General features: G+C 47.6%; 1 protein-coding gene across 19 annotated transcripts in view; it reads left to right on the forward strand.

Moving 5' to 3' along the window:
- Positions 1 to 16,803, forward strand: part of Gatad2a (GATA zinc finger domain containing 2A) — an 86,764-nt gene that overhangs the window by 43,916 nt on the left and 26,045 nt on the right. For 16 of the 19 annotated variants that reach the window (XM_085843893.1, XM_021169792.3, XM_029480454.2 and 13 more), the window contains one exon: positions 13,519 to 13,776. The exons of 1 other annotated variant lie outside the window; for it this stretch is intronic. In XM_085843893.1, coding sequence (XP_085700019.1) covers positions 13,520 to 13,776 — 257 coding nt within the window. In that variant the 5' untranslated portion in view covers position 13,519. Of the gene's footprint in view, positions 1 to 11,881; positions 11,996 to 13,518; positions 13,777 to 16,803 lie in introns of all 19 variants that reach the window. 2 more of the 19 variants (XM_085843891.1, XM_085843892.1) reach the window with 2 other exon arrangements.

Genomic DNA, 16,803 nt, shown 5'->3' on the forward strand with positions numbered 1-16,803 from the left:
GAGCCATCTTTCCAGCCCCTTACTTTGTTTTCTGAGACAACCCTGTCTCAGAATGGTATTGCCATGTAGTCCACACTAGTCTTGATCTTTTGCGTCAGATTCCCAAGTGCTCAGATTACAGTGTGTACCACTAACTCTGGCTTGTTTCTTGAGAGAGTATTATTATGTAGCCCAGATGAACTCCAGGTAATCCTCCTGCCTCTGCCTCTGCCTCCCAGCTGCTGGGATTGCAGGTTTTAATTTATGTTTTCTACGGTGTGTCCTGATTTAATTCTAGGCCATATTTACCTTTTGCTGCATTTGGGTTTTCCTGATCCCTGGTCCTCATGTGCTAGGCAACTCTTGTCCATTACAAAGGTGCACACAGACCACATGCCCACCCCAGCAGGCCCTTCTGCTGGCTCAGGTTTGTGGACAAAGTGTTTATCCTTGGGTATCATTTGCTGGGTTGCAGGTGTGTGTATATCTTTTATTTGGTAGGGATCATGATGACTCGTGTGCTAGGTATTAGAGATCTTAAGTGAGATGGGGCTTTAGGAAAGCAGTACATAGCCACAGCACAGTCAGCATTGTCTTCCTGCTAAAGAAGATTATGCAGGTTGCAGAGTCCCTGAGACATCTTTGCTGTGGTCTCTAGCTGTTCCTGTAGAGATCAGTCAGGCCCTACTGGAGTCATAGAACTACTATGTGTTTATTTAGAACCAAAGCTCTCTCCTGTGGGTGGTGGGAAAGGATTGTGACAGGGGAGCTTATTATTACTGTGTAAGCACCTGGGTGAAGAATGTGGGTAGTGATCCTGTGACAGTAGTGACAAGGTGAAGGATGCAGAGATAATGCTGGCCAGAGCCTCTTGTGTGGGGTTCTATCATTTTTAGTCCTACACAAAGTACAGCATGAATCCATTTTCCAAAGGAAAGGTGTGTGTGTGTTTGTTCTTTATTACTAAAAACACCATTACTATGTGTGTTACAATGTGTGCCAGTGAAGGGCATGTGCACAGCATAGCATGGTGACTGTCAGGTCTTGTTTTTTCCTGCATTTTTACACTAGATGCCAGTTTTGTAAAGCTAACCAGTTGGAGTCACGTTTTTTGCACCTTTGTTGTTTTTATTTTGTTTTATTTTTTCCTGTTAAACATTGTAGAAGAAACAGATAATGTCTCTAAGGACCAAAAGAGAAGTGCAGAACTTGAGTCAAACCAGATCACACTGAATTCTGAATTTGCATTAGGAAGTGACAGTTGTGTCAGAAAGGCCCACAGTAGTAGCACAGGTCAAGTGCAACAGGTGATTACAGCAAGTCCTGGAGTTACCCGTGTTGAATCCACTACAGTGGTGCAACTGGGGGTGGGGGCGTAGAATGCTGGCTTAGTGAGACCCTGGCTTCATCCATAGTATATATGAAAGAAACACAATTGATGGTGAGCCAGGTGCCAGCTCTTTGCAAGGCTGAAGCCCAGGAGCCTAAGTCAATCTGTGTAGCAGAGTGAGACCCTGTCTCTAAATAAATGAATAATATGAAAAGTCTCCAAGTTCATGTTGGCTTTCAAAGAACTAGAAGCTGGCAAGTCCCCATTCTCCTTTAGAGGATATTGGGGAGCCAGTGTGGTTTCGTCTTCAGTGAGGAGGTGAAGCATGTACACTGTCTTTCCAGCCTGAACTTGGTAGGGCCAAGATATGTCAGAGGAGGGCCTCTCAGCATGGACCGCAGAGCCTGTGTTTACGTCTAGAGACACAGTTTTGCTGTATAGACCAGAGTAGTCTCACACACACAATCCTCAGACCTGAGCCTCCCCATGTGCAGGGGGATAGTCACGTGTCACTATATCAGCTTTTGAGGAACTCTGTACACAAGTGACCAGTGTGTCATTGGATAGTATTGTGGAGAGAATTGGACTTGCATATTAAGTAGCCTTAGTGGCCAGCATAGTAGTAGCAGTTGTCACATTCACTAATTACTATGAACGTACAGAACTGTGAGTTTAGTTTTACAGCTGCAGAATGAATTTTTGTTGTTTTAGTTTCTTTTTGAGACAAGGTTTCTCTGTGTAGCCCTGGCTGTCCTGGAACATGCTCTGTAGATGAGGCTCAAACTCAGATCTGCATGCTTCTTTTTCCATAGTGCTGGGATTAAAGGCATGTGTCACTACTGCCAGGCTGAGAATGAGTTATTAGAGGTGCAGACAGCCATATTCAATGACCACCAGTGTTTAGAGGTGGGGCAGGGTAGTGATAGGAACTTCCAGAAGGATGTACACTGGCCATTTTGTCTAAAGAACAGTTTATAGGAAATTGGGTTCATGTCATATTAACTGCAGAAACCTCACTCGCAGAACCCAACCATGGCAAACAAATGACTTAATTCAGGGGTGATGGTGGGGAAGACAAGCATATCCATAGAGAGGGAGGGGTGAGCTGTTAAGTGGTTGAAAGTGTCACCAAGGGCATGTTCAAAGCATTGGCTTCACAAAGGCCAGTATGGGCATGGGAGACATGAGGCCAGGGACCTGGGGAGTACACACATCCCATCATAGCATCACTACTACTTTGTGGGTGTGCTTGAAATTTTCCATAACAAAAATTTATGGTCAGCAAGATGGCTCAATAGGTAAAAGTACTTCATCATAAGCGCCAAATCTTAGAGATTCCACCTGCAGGCAGTGAACCACTGAACCTTACACCTCAGTAGCAAATGCTGGGCTTTGGCTAAGTATGTGTTATTATATAGTATCTTCACTGTCTCTCAAGAGTTGGTTCTTTGTCTTTAAAATTATTAGTGCTGAAAAGGCCACTTCTCATAAATACATAGTATAAGATGGCAGGAGTTAAACCTTTGAAACTTTCAGAAATGTTTGTTTGTTTGTTTGTTTTTGAGACAGGGTTTCTCTGTATAGCCCTGGCTGTCCTGGAACTCACTCTGTAGACCAGGCTGGCTTCGAACTCAGAAATCCACCCGCCTCTGCCTCCCAGTTGCTGAGATTAAAGGCATGTGCTGGGCTGGGGAGATGGCTCAGCGGGTAAGAGCACTGACTGCTCTTCCAAAGGTCCTGAGTTCAAATCCCACCAACCACATGGTGGCTCACAACCACCCATAATGAGATCTGACGTCCTCTTCTGGTGCATCTGAAGTCAGCTACATTGTACTTACATATAATAATAAATAAATCTTTGGGCCAGAGCGAGCAGAGTTGACCAGAGTGAGCAGGACAGAGGTCTTAAAAATTCAATTCCCAACAACCACATGAAGGCTCACAACCATCTTACAGCTACAGTGTACTCACATACATAAAATAAATAAATCTTTTTTTTTTTTTTTTAAAACAAGGCATGTGCCACCACTTGCTGGCACTTTTAGACACTTTTGAAAGGTTTCACTTTGAAACTCCGTTCTAATCCCAAGCCAAGAAATAATTTAATGATTTTTTTTTTTTTTGAAATTCAAGCCAGCAGCTCAAATAGCAGTAGTTTTGTCGTCGTCGTCCCCCCCCCCCCGCCCCCCAGGGTTTCTCTGAGTCTTCCTTGTTTGTGGTCCTGGAACTAACTCATTGTGTAGACCAGGCTACCCTTGAACTCTGAGATCTGCCTGCCTCTGCCTCTCAAGTGCTGGAACTAAAGGTGTGTGCCACCACGGACCAGCTGTCTGTCTGTCTGTCTGTAAGCCAGAGTCCCATTAAATAATGCTAACTGGCCTAGAACTCACTGTGTAGTTGAGGCTGGCCTCAAACTCTCTTAGGTCCACCTGTCTTTTCTAGAGTGCTAGGATCAAAAAGCATGCCCTCCCACACCAAAGCCCTTGTTTAGTTTTTGAAAGAGGATCTTAAATGGTGGCCTAGGAACTGCAGGGAGGACCGCAGCCTTCCTCAACACAGCTGCTCTAGAGTTCCTTGTCCCATGCAAGTTCCTGGCCACACTGCCAGGTATTGGCACGTTTGCTCTGGGGCAAGGCTCATAATCCCATTTGTGTGGTGAACTACTGTAGCAGTCTGGGTTCCCTGATAGCTGCCATTGCTGGCATGGTAGCTGCAGGCTCTGGAGCTGTATACTTCATCAAACATCTTTCCTTAAGAACAAGCTCTTGTTATTGATCACCAGGCTCAAATAGCTGCAACCCTTAGGACTTGGACATCTCCTCCCCTGCCCCCACAATAAAACAAAACAAAATAAAACACCAACCAGGTAATCGCCACCCATGCAAGAAAAATTGACATTTTCACCATTTCAAAGTGTGGTATCTGTTGGCATTCAGTATACTCAAGGTATTGCACAGTTCTCCCTAATTCCAAAACATTTTAAAATCTTATCTTTTATGCATATGTATGTTTGTGGGTGCTTGAGGGCATTGATCCCCTGAAGCAGGAGTTGGCAGGCAGTTGTGAGCTGTCTCTCTGGTCCTCTTACTAGTCATTTGAATGGGTGCAAGAAATGTCTATTAAAGTGTTTTCCGTGTGTGTGTGTGTGTGTGTGTGTGTGTGTGTGTGTGTGTTTCATTTTGTATTTTGAGACAGGGCTTCTCTTGTGTAACCTTGGCTATCTTGGAACTCACTTTGTAGTTCCTCGAACTCAGAGATCTACCTGGCTTGTCCTTTGATTTTTGAATTGACATGTAATTTTGCTTTTCCTTGGAGGGGGAGCTGCTGTGACCCCAGCAAGCTCCCTTGACTGTCCCTTAGTCATAAAGAATTCTTCCTCTATTGGTAAGATGCTTTGGATACAAGGCCCTCAAGGAAAAGATTTTGTGTGTCTGTTTCACTGTATTGATATTTTGTTTGTTTGAGAGAAGGACTCACTTTGTAGCCCTATGTGTCCTGGGGATTCATTCTGTAGATGAGGCTGGTCTTGAACTTACTGAGAGATCGCCTACATCTGCCTCCCAAGCTGGTATTAAAGCTGTGCTCCAGTGGCTGGTAGTACCAATTGATGCATACAGTTTTAATTTTGATGCAGTCTAAATTATCTTTTAGTGTGTGTGCATGCTCTCGCGTGTGTACATGTGCACCTAGAGGTCAGAGGATAACCTCAGTATTCCTTAAGTGCCCCCCACTTATTTGTTGAGAAGAGGTCTTCACTGGCCAAGCAGGCCAGACTGTGTGCACTCATGCTATTGCCCTAGCACTTTGTAAAGTGTGCTTCATGGGTGGCAAGGTCAGGACTTCTCCCCAGCTACAGATTGCCCTATTTGTTGCTGTTGGTAGCTTTTGATGAGATGTGTGAGAACCTATTGCCAACTCCAAGGATAGGAAGTCTCACCTGCAGTTTAAGATTCTATAAATTTAGTTCTTTGATCCATTTTTGAGTATAGTTTCTGTTGTTTTATTTTTTTGTAAAAGTGTCTCACTCTAGCCCCAGCTGAATTTGAACTTAGACAGTTCTCCTTTTTTATCCTCCCAGTTGTCAGGAATACCTACTATTCCCAGTTTGGTTTTGGTTTTTCTAGCTGCTGTTCAGGCTGCTTGCGGAAGACTGGGCTGCAGAAGTGCTGCTTTGCCTGCTGGCTTCTGTTTGCTTTCCATCGCTGGCTTCCTTCTTGGCATGAAGATTCTTCTGGCTTAGTTTACAGGAAGAGAGTGAGGGAAAGCAAGTGTGCTCTAGTTCTTTTTTAGTTTAGCAAGTGTGTATATCCAGTGTCTCTTTTGTGCTGAGCGTTGTTCCTGTACTGGGCCCTGGTAACACATGGAATAAAGAGGTGTGTCCTGTCTCAGGAAAGGAGTCGGAATATATAAACAGATGAACATAAAGATAGAAGTTGCAAGTTTCAGCTGAGGCCTAGAGGAAGAGTCCTGTGGGCAGGGAGAAGAGCCAGCCTTCCAATAGAATGAGGGAGTGGTGGGTGGTAGGGTGATAGGGTGGCAGAGGCCACCAGAGGCTCATGACCTCTGTGACGCCTCATGTGGCAGCTCAGCTCTGTGTACTGGAGGTAACTGCAGCTACAGGTGCAAGTGTGTGCAAGGGAACTGTCTGGCCACAGCGGGAAAGAGTTCTAACCTGATTCTTCCTTGTCATGGGCTGTGGAACCTCCCTTTTTTCCTTAGAAGTGGGCTTCAAGGCCCCTCCTCCCTCCCCTGGGCCGCCTCCTGCAGGGAAGAGCAACAACCAGCAGCAATACTGTGGCAAAGGGTGCCTATGTGAAAGGGATATGGGATACATCTTGGTCCCTCACCGTTTACTCAGTGTGTCCTTATGGGAGATGTTCATCTGAACCTTTGGGGACATTGTATGCAAAACAATTTGTCCTTTCCGGGTACCAGCATGGATGAATCAGGCTAGGTCCTACAGAGTGATCTGCCTGTAAGGGTTATAGACTCTGTTTCATGATAAACTTGTGGTCTCAGGCTTAAGAGCCCAAATCTAGAACTTGGGTCATTACACAGCTCTTAGTTTTCCTTCACATGGCCACATTGGGCAGCTGAAGGTCAACACAGGGCACAACTTGAGGTCAGGTGTCTATGTGGGGCCACTCCTAGCTCACACGGACATAGTGGGGAGACTGAGGACTCTTGAGATGATACACACATAGCTGGCATGTTCACTATTTGTAGACCTTACTCCCTGCCTGCCTCCCTTGGGGCCCTAATCAGGTCAGATACATGGCCATTTCTTGTTGTCTGGCTGGATTTAAGGCTGTTCCTAGAAGGGGCTGAGAGGCCAGGGCTATACAAAAAAAAGGTGTCCAGTGAGCCAGGTTGATATGTGGCTGCTGTCTTTTTGAGGTTTGCAGCACTTAGCTCGGTCTGGGGAGCTTCTGTAGCTTCACTGGGGGCTGTGGTGTTTTCTGGGGATGACTTGTTCTTCCAAAACTGCTTTGCTCTTTGCCAAGGCTGTTTACACATCGCTGCATGTAAGAACCCATGCAAAAGGAATTTGATTCTGTAGTGCTGAGGCAGGAACTCTTGAGGGTGCTGCTGTCAAGCTTCACTTAGGCCTAAAATTTTACTTAAATATTGATAATGTACTTGAATATCTTAAAACTACTTATAATTTATTCTTTAATTTCCTTTTCTCTGTTTGTAATTTTTATTTATTTTGAGACAGAGAGTCTCTATATAGCTCTGGCTGTCCTGGAACTCTGTGTAGTCCAGGTTGGCCTGCCTCTGCCTTTGGGTGCTGGGATTGAAGCATGCAACACCACACCTGGCCATTAATTTTCTTAAATACACCTTAAGGAGCCTTATTTTGGAAGCATCTTTTACGTATCTCCTACCTTAATAAGATTGTAGAAAAGTGTTTATTTGCAAAAGCAGACACTGGAACCTTCTATCCTCTCTCCTTTTTCTCCTACTAAGCAAGTGATCAGTTCCTTAGGCCCCTCAACCCTTGAGGTATTTGTTTCCAGGCAGGTTCTCAGTCTGTAGTCAAGCCTGGACTTAACCTGCTGAGTGCTGAGATGACAGGTGCCACTATGCCCAGGTGGTTTTCTGTACTCATGAGACAGCTCTGCATACTGGGGGCTTAGAGCTGTCTGTTGGTCAACATTGCCATAGAAGACAGACCTTTACTTAGAGAAATGGGTAAGAATGGAAGCAGGAGGAGGAGCTGATCAGGTTGTGTGTATGCATGTGTATGTTTGTACATGTTGTGAAAGGCTGCTCTGTTTTTTTTTTTTTTTTAAAGATTTGTTTATTTATTATATGTAAGTACACTGTAGCTGCCTTCAGACACTCCAGAAGAGGGAGTCAGATCTCGTTACGGATGGTTGTGAGCCACCATGTGGTTGCTGGGATTTGAATTCCGGACCTTTGGAAGAGCAGTCGGGTGCTCTTACCCACTGAGCCATCTCACCAGCCCGGCTGCTCTGTTTTAAGAGTATCTCCAGACAATAGGTGAAAACCTCAGAAGTCCTTTTTTAGTTCTGGAGCCCCAGCGTGTACTGGTTAAGGTGCCTCACATGGTTTGGAATGGAGTGCTGTTACTCACCTAGGTCTAGGTTCCTGAGGATGGCAGCAGAGCTCACACCCAGTGTAGCTGTCTTTCTGGGACCTCTGTCCTTCTCTCGGGACCTTTCCAGGAACAGAAGCAAGTGTGGTTCCCCATCCTCATGGATGTTCACATGGTCCCTCCCCAAGCTTTAGATGCCCCAGAGACCTGTTCTGGATTCTGTAGCTCCATTCTGCCACAGAACCTCAATGGGCCATAGATTTCCACACACTTGGCTGTAGTGTGCTCAGGTTCTATTTTCCCCCAAGTCCTTTGCTGAGCTTTGCACTAAAACTGGGTTAAAGTTTCATTCTCTGAAGCAGTTGATTTTGTAGCATACCACATCTTTGTAAAATGGGGCCTCTTTGCCTTTAGATTTCCACATGTGTGAGGAAAGGCAAAAGCCAACCCTGCAGCTAGCTGCTTGCCTACTCTTTTTAGAGACTAAGGCTTGGGGCCTGGATTTGAGTTGAAATTGCTGGTTGCATGTCTTCTGAACCCCCCTTCCTCTAAGTAGATGTGCGCTGGGTTGTGTGTGGGAAAGCAGGCCTGTTAACTGCTGTGTTAAGAAGATACTGGAAGCTATGCTGGTATACCTTTGCTCAGTGTAAAACCAGAAACACTATGCTAGATGGCCTTGAAGGCTGGTGGCCCATCACGGTGCATAGTTTTATTTGGTCACAGCCATGCCCATTGGAGTATGTACAGTCGGGACCAGAGGACAGAGTCCTCCCACAGCCAGCACATGATTCTATATCAGAGGTACTAGACTACTCCTACAGTTTTTGAGATGGGAACTTACTATATGGTCCTGGAAGTCATGGAATTCACCCTGTAGTTCAGTTTGGTCTCAAACTCATAACAAGCTTTCTGCCTCAGTCCTTTTTCAGGTTGGGATGATAGGCTACTGGTAAGCATTTTAAAACTCATTACTTAGCAACTTGAATTTTTCTCCTTCAGTCTGTTGGATTTTTCTCCGTCAGTCTATTTTCAGTATCACTTCATGTCTTTTCCATATGCTGATGAGGCATGAATGGGGAAACTGAGCCTGCACTCTGTTCTTTGCCCAGGATCACCTTTTTGTCTCCTAAGTTGAATTAGATTCTTTTACTTGGCTTCACTGAGGCAGTATTAAAAGGTTGAAACTTGGGCTTTCGAGTCTGAATTCTTCCAGAAGAGTCCCCACCACTCTGACATTTGGATGTGTGGCAGGAAGTGGCTTGGGCCCACCCAGGCAAGTCTAAGTGTCTGTTTTGGCTTGGAGGAAACCTGCCTGTCCCAGCATAGCTGTCTTCTCCCTTATACCTCCCCAGCTATTCGGGACTTGGCTATAAGAGCTTGGCTGTGCTGTGTGGTCAGAGCAGACATGGCTTCTGGGCTCCAGTTGCTGATGGGGGATGACCTGGCCTCTATCTTGGAGGACAACTTTGTGGAGAGACAACTTTGCCCCAGGAGCAGCGGGGCAGCAGGGCCTCCGTGCTGTATGGCTGGGTTCCATGTCATCCTGGGGCAATGCACCTTGGCATTGTCCTTCAGTTGTCCTGTCCTTGGGCAGGCTGCTTCAGAAGGCCTGCTTTCTTCCAGACAGGAAGTGATGGCCCCTTAAAGCCCCAGGGCAGAGGCTATCCTCAAGGAGTGGTCTACAGTTTCACCAAACTGTAGTCTTGAATTTTCCATCTCAGTTTCAGAAGAGTCTATTGCTTGAGTAGAACCAAATAAAAGTAGAGCAGTCCCCCTCCCCCCATCCATGCTTAGGGGAGCTTCAGAGCACACCTAGAAGGGAAATCTGTTCCCACAGCACTGTCTCGTCCCTCAGTGCCCCACTACCTATCAGCCAGATACTGCTTTAGAGTGAGGTGGACCTCTGAGATCCGAGTCTAGACCCCCATGCTTCCCTGGATGATCATGCTTCTATCACCTCCCCCACAGGCCATCTGGACTGTCTCCATTAGGCCTGAGTTTCCCACCTGGCCTCTGCTTCTCTGCTTGCTCTAACCACTCAGTCCTGTCACCTGACACCCTTGGCCTTTTCGGTCTTTGCCCAGCTGTGCATTCCTGAGCACCATGTAATCCCCAGCCCCTAGGACAGCAGCTTCTCTGGTAGAGAGAGGCCCAGGGCTACTGTTAATTGAGTGAAGGAGCAGGAAATGTTTTTCTCCCCTCCCCTCCCCTCCCCTCCCCTCCCCTCCCAAGACAGGGTTTCTCTGTGTAGCCCTGGCTGTCCTGGAACTCACTGTAAACCAGGCTGGCCTGGAACTCAGAAATCCGCCTGCCTCTGCCTCCCAAGTGCTGGAATTAAAGGCGTGTGCCACCACACCTGGCTAGGAAATGTTTCTCTTTACCTTCTCTTTCCCCCTCTTCACATCCCCTTCCTCTTTCCCTCTCACAGTGCTAAGGTTCCCCCAGGTACAAACATCAGCTTTCGGTTTTGTCCGTGCCACTTATTGCCACTCCTCCATTCATGTCTGCAATACACATTGTGGAGTCTTGCTAATTGAGGTTGAGCTGCCATAGTCAGAAGGACACCAAAGTCTAAAACCTGTTGAGTGTTATCGTGCTGCTTAGCTTCAGCTTGAAGAAGCTGTTCGTTCAGTCAGCTTCCTGTCCCAGGTTCTACCTCCAGTTGCATTGTGGTATTTTATTGAAAGGAGGCAGCATCCAGGTAGCAGTTAGTGATGTTTGTACTGCCCTAGATATCCACCGTTGGTGTACCACAAGGACTCAGGCCCCTTGGTCCCAGGCTGGCAGAGAGGCACCTGTGTACGATTCTTGTTGAGAAACCCCAGTAGTAGCCTTTAGGGCCCTACTGAACATTGTTAGGGTTGCTGCACAGGGCAGGTGTGGGGCCCAGCCCAGGATGTTGGGGCTTGCTCTAAGCGTCCTAACCCCATTCCTTGGTAGGTGGATGGCCCTTGTGACCTTTATATCTCTTAAATGACCATCATTTCCTGAATTGCTGCCGTGTAGGAGGTGGCTGCTGAGACCCATCCCCCTGAACAGGCCTGTGGTAGGTGTTCTGGTGTGGCAGCTTTCTTTTCCCCTCCTTTGGGGATTTTGAAACCCACCCCCATTTACATGTGAGTGTTTTAAACCCTTTCTCTGCCTCTTAGGATGCTTCCTAAGGGAAGCTGGTTTCTTCGTGCCCACATTGTGCTTACTGTACAGTGCTTATCAGTGCCGGTCCCAGGAAGACCTTGTTCCTGGTGGGTGGCCTTGAGGAAGTTGGGACTCTTCTTACCACAGAATATCACACTGGGCTGGATTACTCCTCAGAGGCACAGCTGTAGGAGCTCAGGCTCTAGTTGGGAGGGTGTAGCCTACTGGGACTTATGTCTGGTGCCCACCCCTCCAGCTGTGCTTGTCTTTCTGGAGATGGGGAGCCAAATTCCAGGCATCCCCTTTCTTGCCTTCACCCACACCTACCCTGATGTTGGCTCAAGGTTCTGGGCCCTGCTTGAGTTCTGAGTAGGTACCTGTCTCCATGCAATGGGCAGCTCCTAGGGATATGAAAAGCAGTTCCCTCAACCCCTGGTAGACCCCTGGTAGACCTTTGCTTTTCCTTAGGCCCTTTCATAGCAACAAAGAAGTAAGGCTGTGGTATGGAAAAGATAGATTTCAGGTAGGGTTTCTGGTGGATTCAGATGAGCTAGGAGAGACTGAGGTCAAGGCCTGGAGCTGCGGTACGAAAGCCCTGCCTTACTCCTACTGAGTTATGATGGCGGAACTTGGGAGCAGGGCCAGGCCTAGAGCTTCATTCTATTTTGTTTGGTTTTCAGGGTCTTTCTGTATAGCCTGGAACTCTGTGGACCAGGCTGGCCTTGAACTCAAAGAGATCCTCCACTTGCCTCTGCCTCTTGAGTGCTGGGATTAAAGAAAGGAAGTATTCCCCCACCAGTGAGCTTCTCTTTTGAGAACCATAATGCTCGTGCCCCACCCACCCACCCAGTTCCCACATGCCCTTATTGTCACAGGTCCTGAGCTCCCCATCTCTATCCTGTCCAGGCCTGGGCGTGTTTATACCCTGTCTGAGGATACTGCCAGTCTACTTCCTCTTGTTCTAGAACTCAGCAGCTCTGCTTCAGGCAGTAAGTACCCTGACACCCCGGGAGTGTGGCTTGTTTGCTTTCGCTGGGAGGCAAGGCATACAGATTGTCAGCAAGTGTGACAGGGTTTGTGGTCAGGCTTGTTGAAGGAAGAGCAAAGCCATAGACTCTTCAGTGCTGTTAGAGTGGAGGGATATGGTGGGTGCTCCAGTATCTGGGGGAAGATTGCCAGGGTACAGGTTGGGGTGGCAGGAGAGAGTTGGGTGCAGATGAAGCCCACTGAGGTTTGTGACCCTATCCCCATCTCTACCTTTGATAGAGTTGTATTAAGGTCAAAGCATTAATTTTAACCTAGGTGGTGATGAAGAGGAGGCTCTTGGATCCAAGGTTTATGGAAGAAGGTGACTGGACCACGGAGTTGAGGTTGGACTCTGGTCTGGCCTTGGGAGTGCATCCTTTATGATGGGATATCCCAGCCTCCCAGAACCTTAGAAGGGGTTTCTAGAACTGGCTTTGTCCAGGACAGGCCTTTCCTACCATATTTACCAGTGGAAAACTGAGGCACCTAGAAGGAGGTATCCCTCCATTAGGATGCAGTATCAGAGGGCTTTCTCATCAAGCCTGCTGGAGATGTGAGCTGAGGTTCTCTGCAGGGCTATCTATACTCAATGCCAGATGTCTCTGGAGCTGTCCCTTGGATCCTGCCAGAGGCCAGCCAGACTTTTTTTTTTTTTTTCCTCCTTCCCTTTCCCAAGTGAACTCTGGGTTCTCTCTGACTTTCCCTAGGCTGGTGTCCTACAGTGTTTAGTAAGACCTGGTTTCTGAGCGGTCCCTTTAAGAGGGCCTTGTCCCAGACTCAGCTGTGGAATGCCAGTAAGCTGTCCTCTTGTCTCTGTGAGGGTTAACAACACTTCACTTCAGCTGCGTTGTCTGGAACCGGTTCAGACTGGTTCTCTGGAAAGTGCTTTGTCTCTCTGACTGCATCCTGGGAAGGGTCATGTGGAGCCCAGTGATGTCATGGGATCAAAAACTGACTCAGCATTTTTCTCCCTTTTCTTTGAATCAAGATAAATGTGTGCCACAGGTACAGGGCCATGGTGGTAGTACTTTGGGATGGACCGGTCCATACTGTGCTCAGAGTGTATGTCTGCCAGCCAAAAAGCTTAGCATGACCCTCACTTCTGGCTCCTTGGGGGGCTCAGGCACACAGCACCTGAGGTCACCTCTGTCCAGGTCCTACACACACCATTACAATACAGGTGCCAGGCCCCCGGACTTGTTTTCAGACCCATAATACGCACTGTTCTTCCACAGAAGGGCCCTGTCCAGTAACAGCTGCCACTGCTTTTCTCCCACTTGGATTCCATGGCTTCTCAGAGCTGGCCACACCCAAGAGGCCTGTGGGACTCCTTCCTGCCCAGCCATCCTAAGGGTGTGAGGGCCGTCTATGGCCCTGTCTTTGTTGTCCCTTCTCTAGTTAGCTGCCTCTGAGGAAAACAAAACCACACTTCAAACTAAACTTCTCAGAAGGGGTTCAAATGCTATATCCTCCCTTTCAAATACAGAATGAGTGAAGAAGCATGCCGAACCCGCAGTCAGAAGCGCACCCTTGAACCTGACCTAACAGAGGATGATGTGGAGAACAAGAAAATGAAAATGGAGAAAGGGCCATCAGAGCTGACAGTGGATGGAGACAGCAGGGTGATGCCAGAGCCGAGTGCAGGCTCAGCCCAGGGGTTGCTGAGGACAACAGAGGCCATGGGCACAGGATCTGGCGAGGGGCTGTTAGGAGACGGGCCTGTGGACATGCGCACTTCACACAGGTGAGTGGAAAAAAAGACAATGGGCTGGGTTGGAGCCTAGCAGAGGCTTGTACAGGGCAGGGTGTCCCTGAGTCCTAGGCTGGGACACTGTCAGTGGCAGGTTCATGGGTTCATCCGGGAGGAAGTCTCCTGTTGTTAGTAGGTCTGCCACCTCTGGGATTGTGGGAGGACTGAAACATTCCTTTGGTGGGAGTGCCTCAGGGAGGCCAGGCTACCACACTTTGTGTCATTCCTCAAAGGAGGAGCCTCCCTATTCTGCCTGCTTCCGTTATCTCTTCTGTGGGTTTCTCCTGTATATCACCAATTAGTTCAAGGGAACTTTGCTGAAACAAGGGCTTCCTTCTTTTGTTTTTTTTCGAGACAGGGTTTCTCCGTATAGCCCTGGCTGTCCTGGAACTCACTCTATAGAACAGGCTGTCCTCGAACTCAGAAATCCGCCTGCCTCCGCCTCCCAAGTGCTGGGATTAAAGGCATGCACCACCACCGCCCGGCCCAGAACCCAGGCTTCTTGACACTCATAGGTAAAAGGCTAAAGGAAGTCAGACTCAACCTTTTTCTCCCAGCAGCTACATTACCCTTTCTTCAGAACATTGTAGAATGGAGCATTTACCCCAGATTCTCACTGAGGACTTTCCCTGACTCCCCTGCTGTCCACTGGGATCCTGTACCTTTGGGGTCCTCATCTACCTCATGTATATACTCTGTAAGGTCCAGCACTAGTGGAGTGCAGGAGGGAGCTAGTTCTCCACTTGTTCCCTGAAGTGCACAGGGGTTTCAGTCTTCAATTTTATGCAAAATCTGGTGTTGAGATCCTGAGGGCTTCCAGATTGGCCGCTGTGCCATAGAATCCTGAGGACTTGGAGTTCATTGTGAAACTCGAATATCCCCTTTATTGAGAACATTCTGTGAACTTGCCATTAGAAAGGCTTCTCTCATCTGGGCCCATGAGGCAGGATCTGCCCATCATCCCAGGAAGTACAGACAGGAAGCTGAGGAGTTCAAGGTCATTGTCAGTGACATACGGAGTTGCAGGCCAGCCTGGAGCAAGCACACAAGACCCTGTCTTAGTAACCATCCTCTTGCTCACTCAGAAACTTCTCTCCCTCTCTGACTGCTTTCTGCTGCCCTGTTCTAAAACTAAGGGTGTATTTTAGTGACAGGCTGAGGCTCCTTTTCCTCCCTCAGACTTTGTGGATCCTCAGCTCAGTCTTTCTGGTGAGACCTCTGATGGGAGAGCTCCTGAAGCAGATGGGGAGGGAGTTGTTGGTTCTTTGGGGTTATGCCAGGATACTCCATGTTTTGCTTATTGTGGCCTGCTCCTTTGTGGGGTGGGATGGTGAAGTCCAAAGTTATAAGTGTTAAGATGTGAAAGATCCCTCTTTTATTGCCAAAACCCAGGGGTACACTAGGACTCTGAACCTCTGGGGCCCTACCAGAGCTGTCCTTTTTTTTTTTCTTGAAGCTTTTACTGGTGACTTCTTATGACATACTTAGTATTTCAGGATAATCTGGGGAACAGACACCCGGATATCCTGGATTGAGGGCTGCCTAGAGACTAGAGCCCCCCGGGTTCTGGCTGCATCCAGGTGTAAGAGTGGAAAAGAAACCAAACCCTGAAGGCCAGTGGGCAGGGTGAGGGCTGGGCCACATGCTGCAGCTCTGCTTGGGCAAAACGTCTCAGCCACATTTCTTCCTGGTAAGATAGTCACTCTGCTTTGCGGGTTGATGAAGTGACAGGAAGGAAGTGTGTTCTTGGTGGCAACCTCTGCAGTATGGGAACAGCCCTGTTTTCTATGTTTGGTCTTCCTTGGGTGTCTGGCAGGGACACCTTTAGGGATCTCCCTCTAGCAGAGTGTGTGCTTCTATTGGTGTCAGACAGGAGTTGGGTTCCAAGCAGATTCATGTAGTGAGTGCATTCACCCAGGGTAGTGAGGGTTAAGGTACTGTTGCTTTGAGCTCACCACAGCAATTTATTAGATGTATACAGACAAGGCCTTGCAGGCTTAATGCCATATATTTCCTTATTCTACCAATATGATTCTTTTTTTTTTAATAATTTTTATTAGATATTTTCTTCATTTACATTTCAAATGTTATCCCTGAAAGTCCACTATTCCCTCCCCCTACCCTGCTCCCCAACCCACCCACTCCCGCTTCCTAGCCCTGGTGTTCCCTTGTACTGGGGCATATAAAGTTTGTAATACTGAGGGGTCTCTCTTCCCAATGATGGCCATCTTCTGCTAGATATGCAGCTAGAGACACGAGCTCTGGGGGTACTGGTTAGTTCCTGTTGTTGTTCTTCCTGTAGGGTTGCAGACCCCTTCACCTCCTTGGGTACTTTCTCTAGCTCCTCCATTGGGGCAATGTGCTCATAGAGGCTGGAAGTCAGCCTCGGTCGGCTACCATTCATCAGAAACTGTCCATTTTATTTCTTAAAACAGGGTCTCTCACTAATCTGAGGCTTGGCAATTTGGTCAGGCTCTTGAGACAGTGAGCCCCAGTGACCCCATCTTTCTCCTTGTCCCTAGTCCTGAGATTATAGGTGTCACCAGGTCCTGCTGTTTCCTCAGTGCCTGCTCTGTAGCTTTCAAAAGTGTGTGCCTTCAGGTCAGCCCAGACTAAGGGGAGCATAGATAATGCTCTGGTGTTATGGCCGTTTCCCTCTATTTCCTTAATGGACAGCTTAGCCTCCAACAGATTAGCTTTGTTTGTTTGTGGACTTTATGTATCTGTCTGTTCCCTTTGATGCCTGGCTTTTATTCCACACCAAATGTGTGAGATTCATGTGCACTGTTTCATAGTACAGACAGTGCCCTCTGTCCCTGTGGGTTTTGCACTAATGTTTTCAACAATCACAAATCAGAAATAATGAGTATGCTGGGGTGGATGCAATAGTAGTAATATTTCTTACTGCTATGACAAAATATCTGATAAAACCTGCTTAAGGAGAAAAGAAAAGTTTAGTTGGTTAATGGTTTGAGGATATAATCCACTGTGTCATGGAAGCCTGCACATGTGACGACATCT

This window comes from Mus caroli, unplaced genomic scaffold, assembly GCF_978045245.1.
Source record: "Mus caroli unplaced genomic scaffold, Mus_caroli_1 scaffold_10, whole genome shotgun sequence".
NCBI lineage: Eukaryota > Metazoa > Chordata > Mammalia > Rodentia > Muridae > Mus > Mus caroli.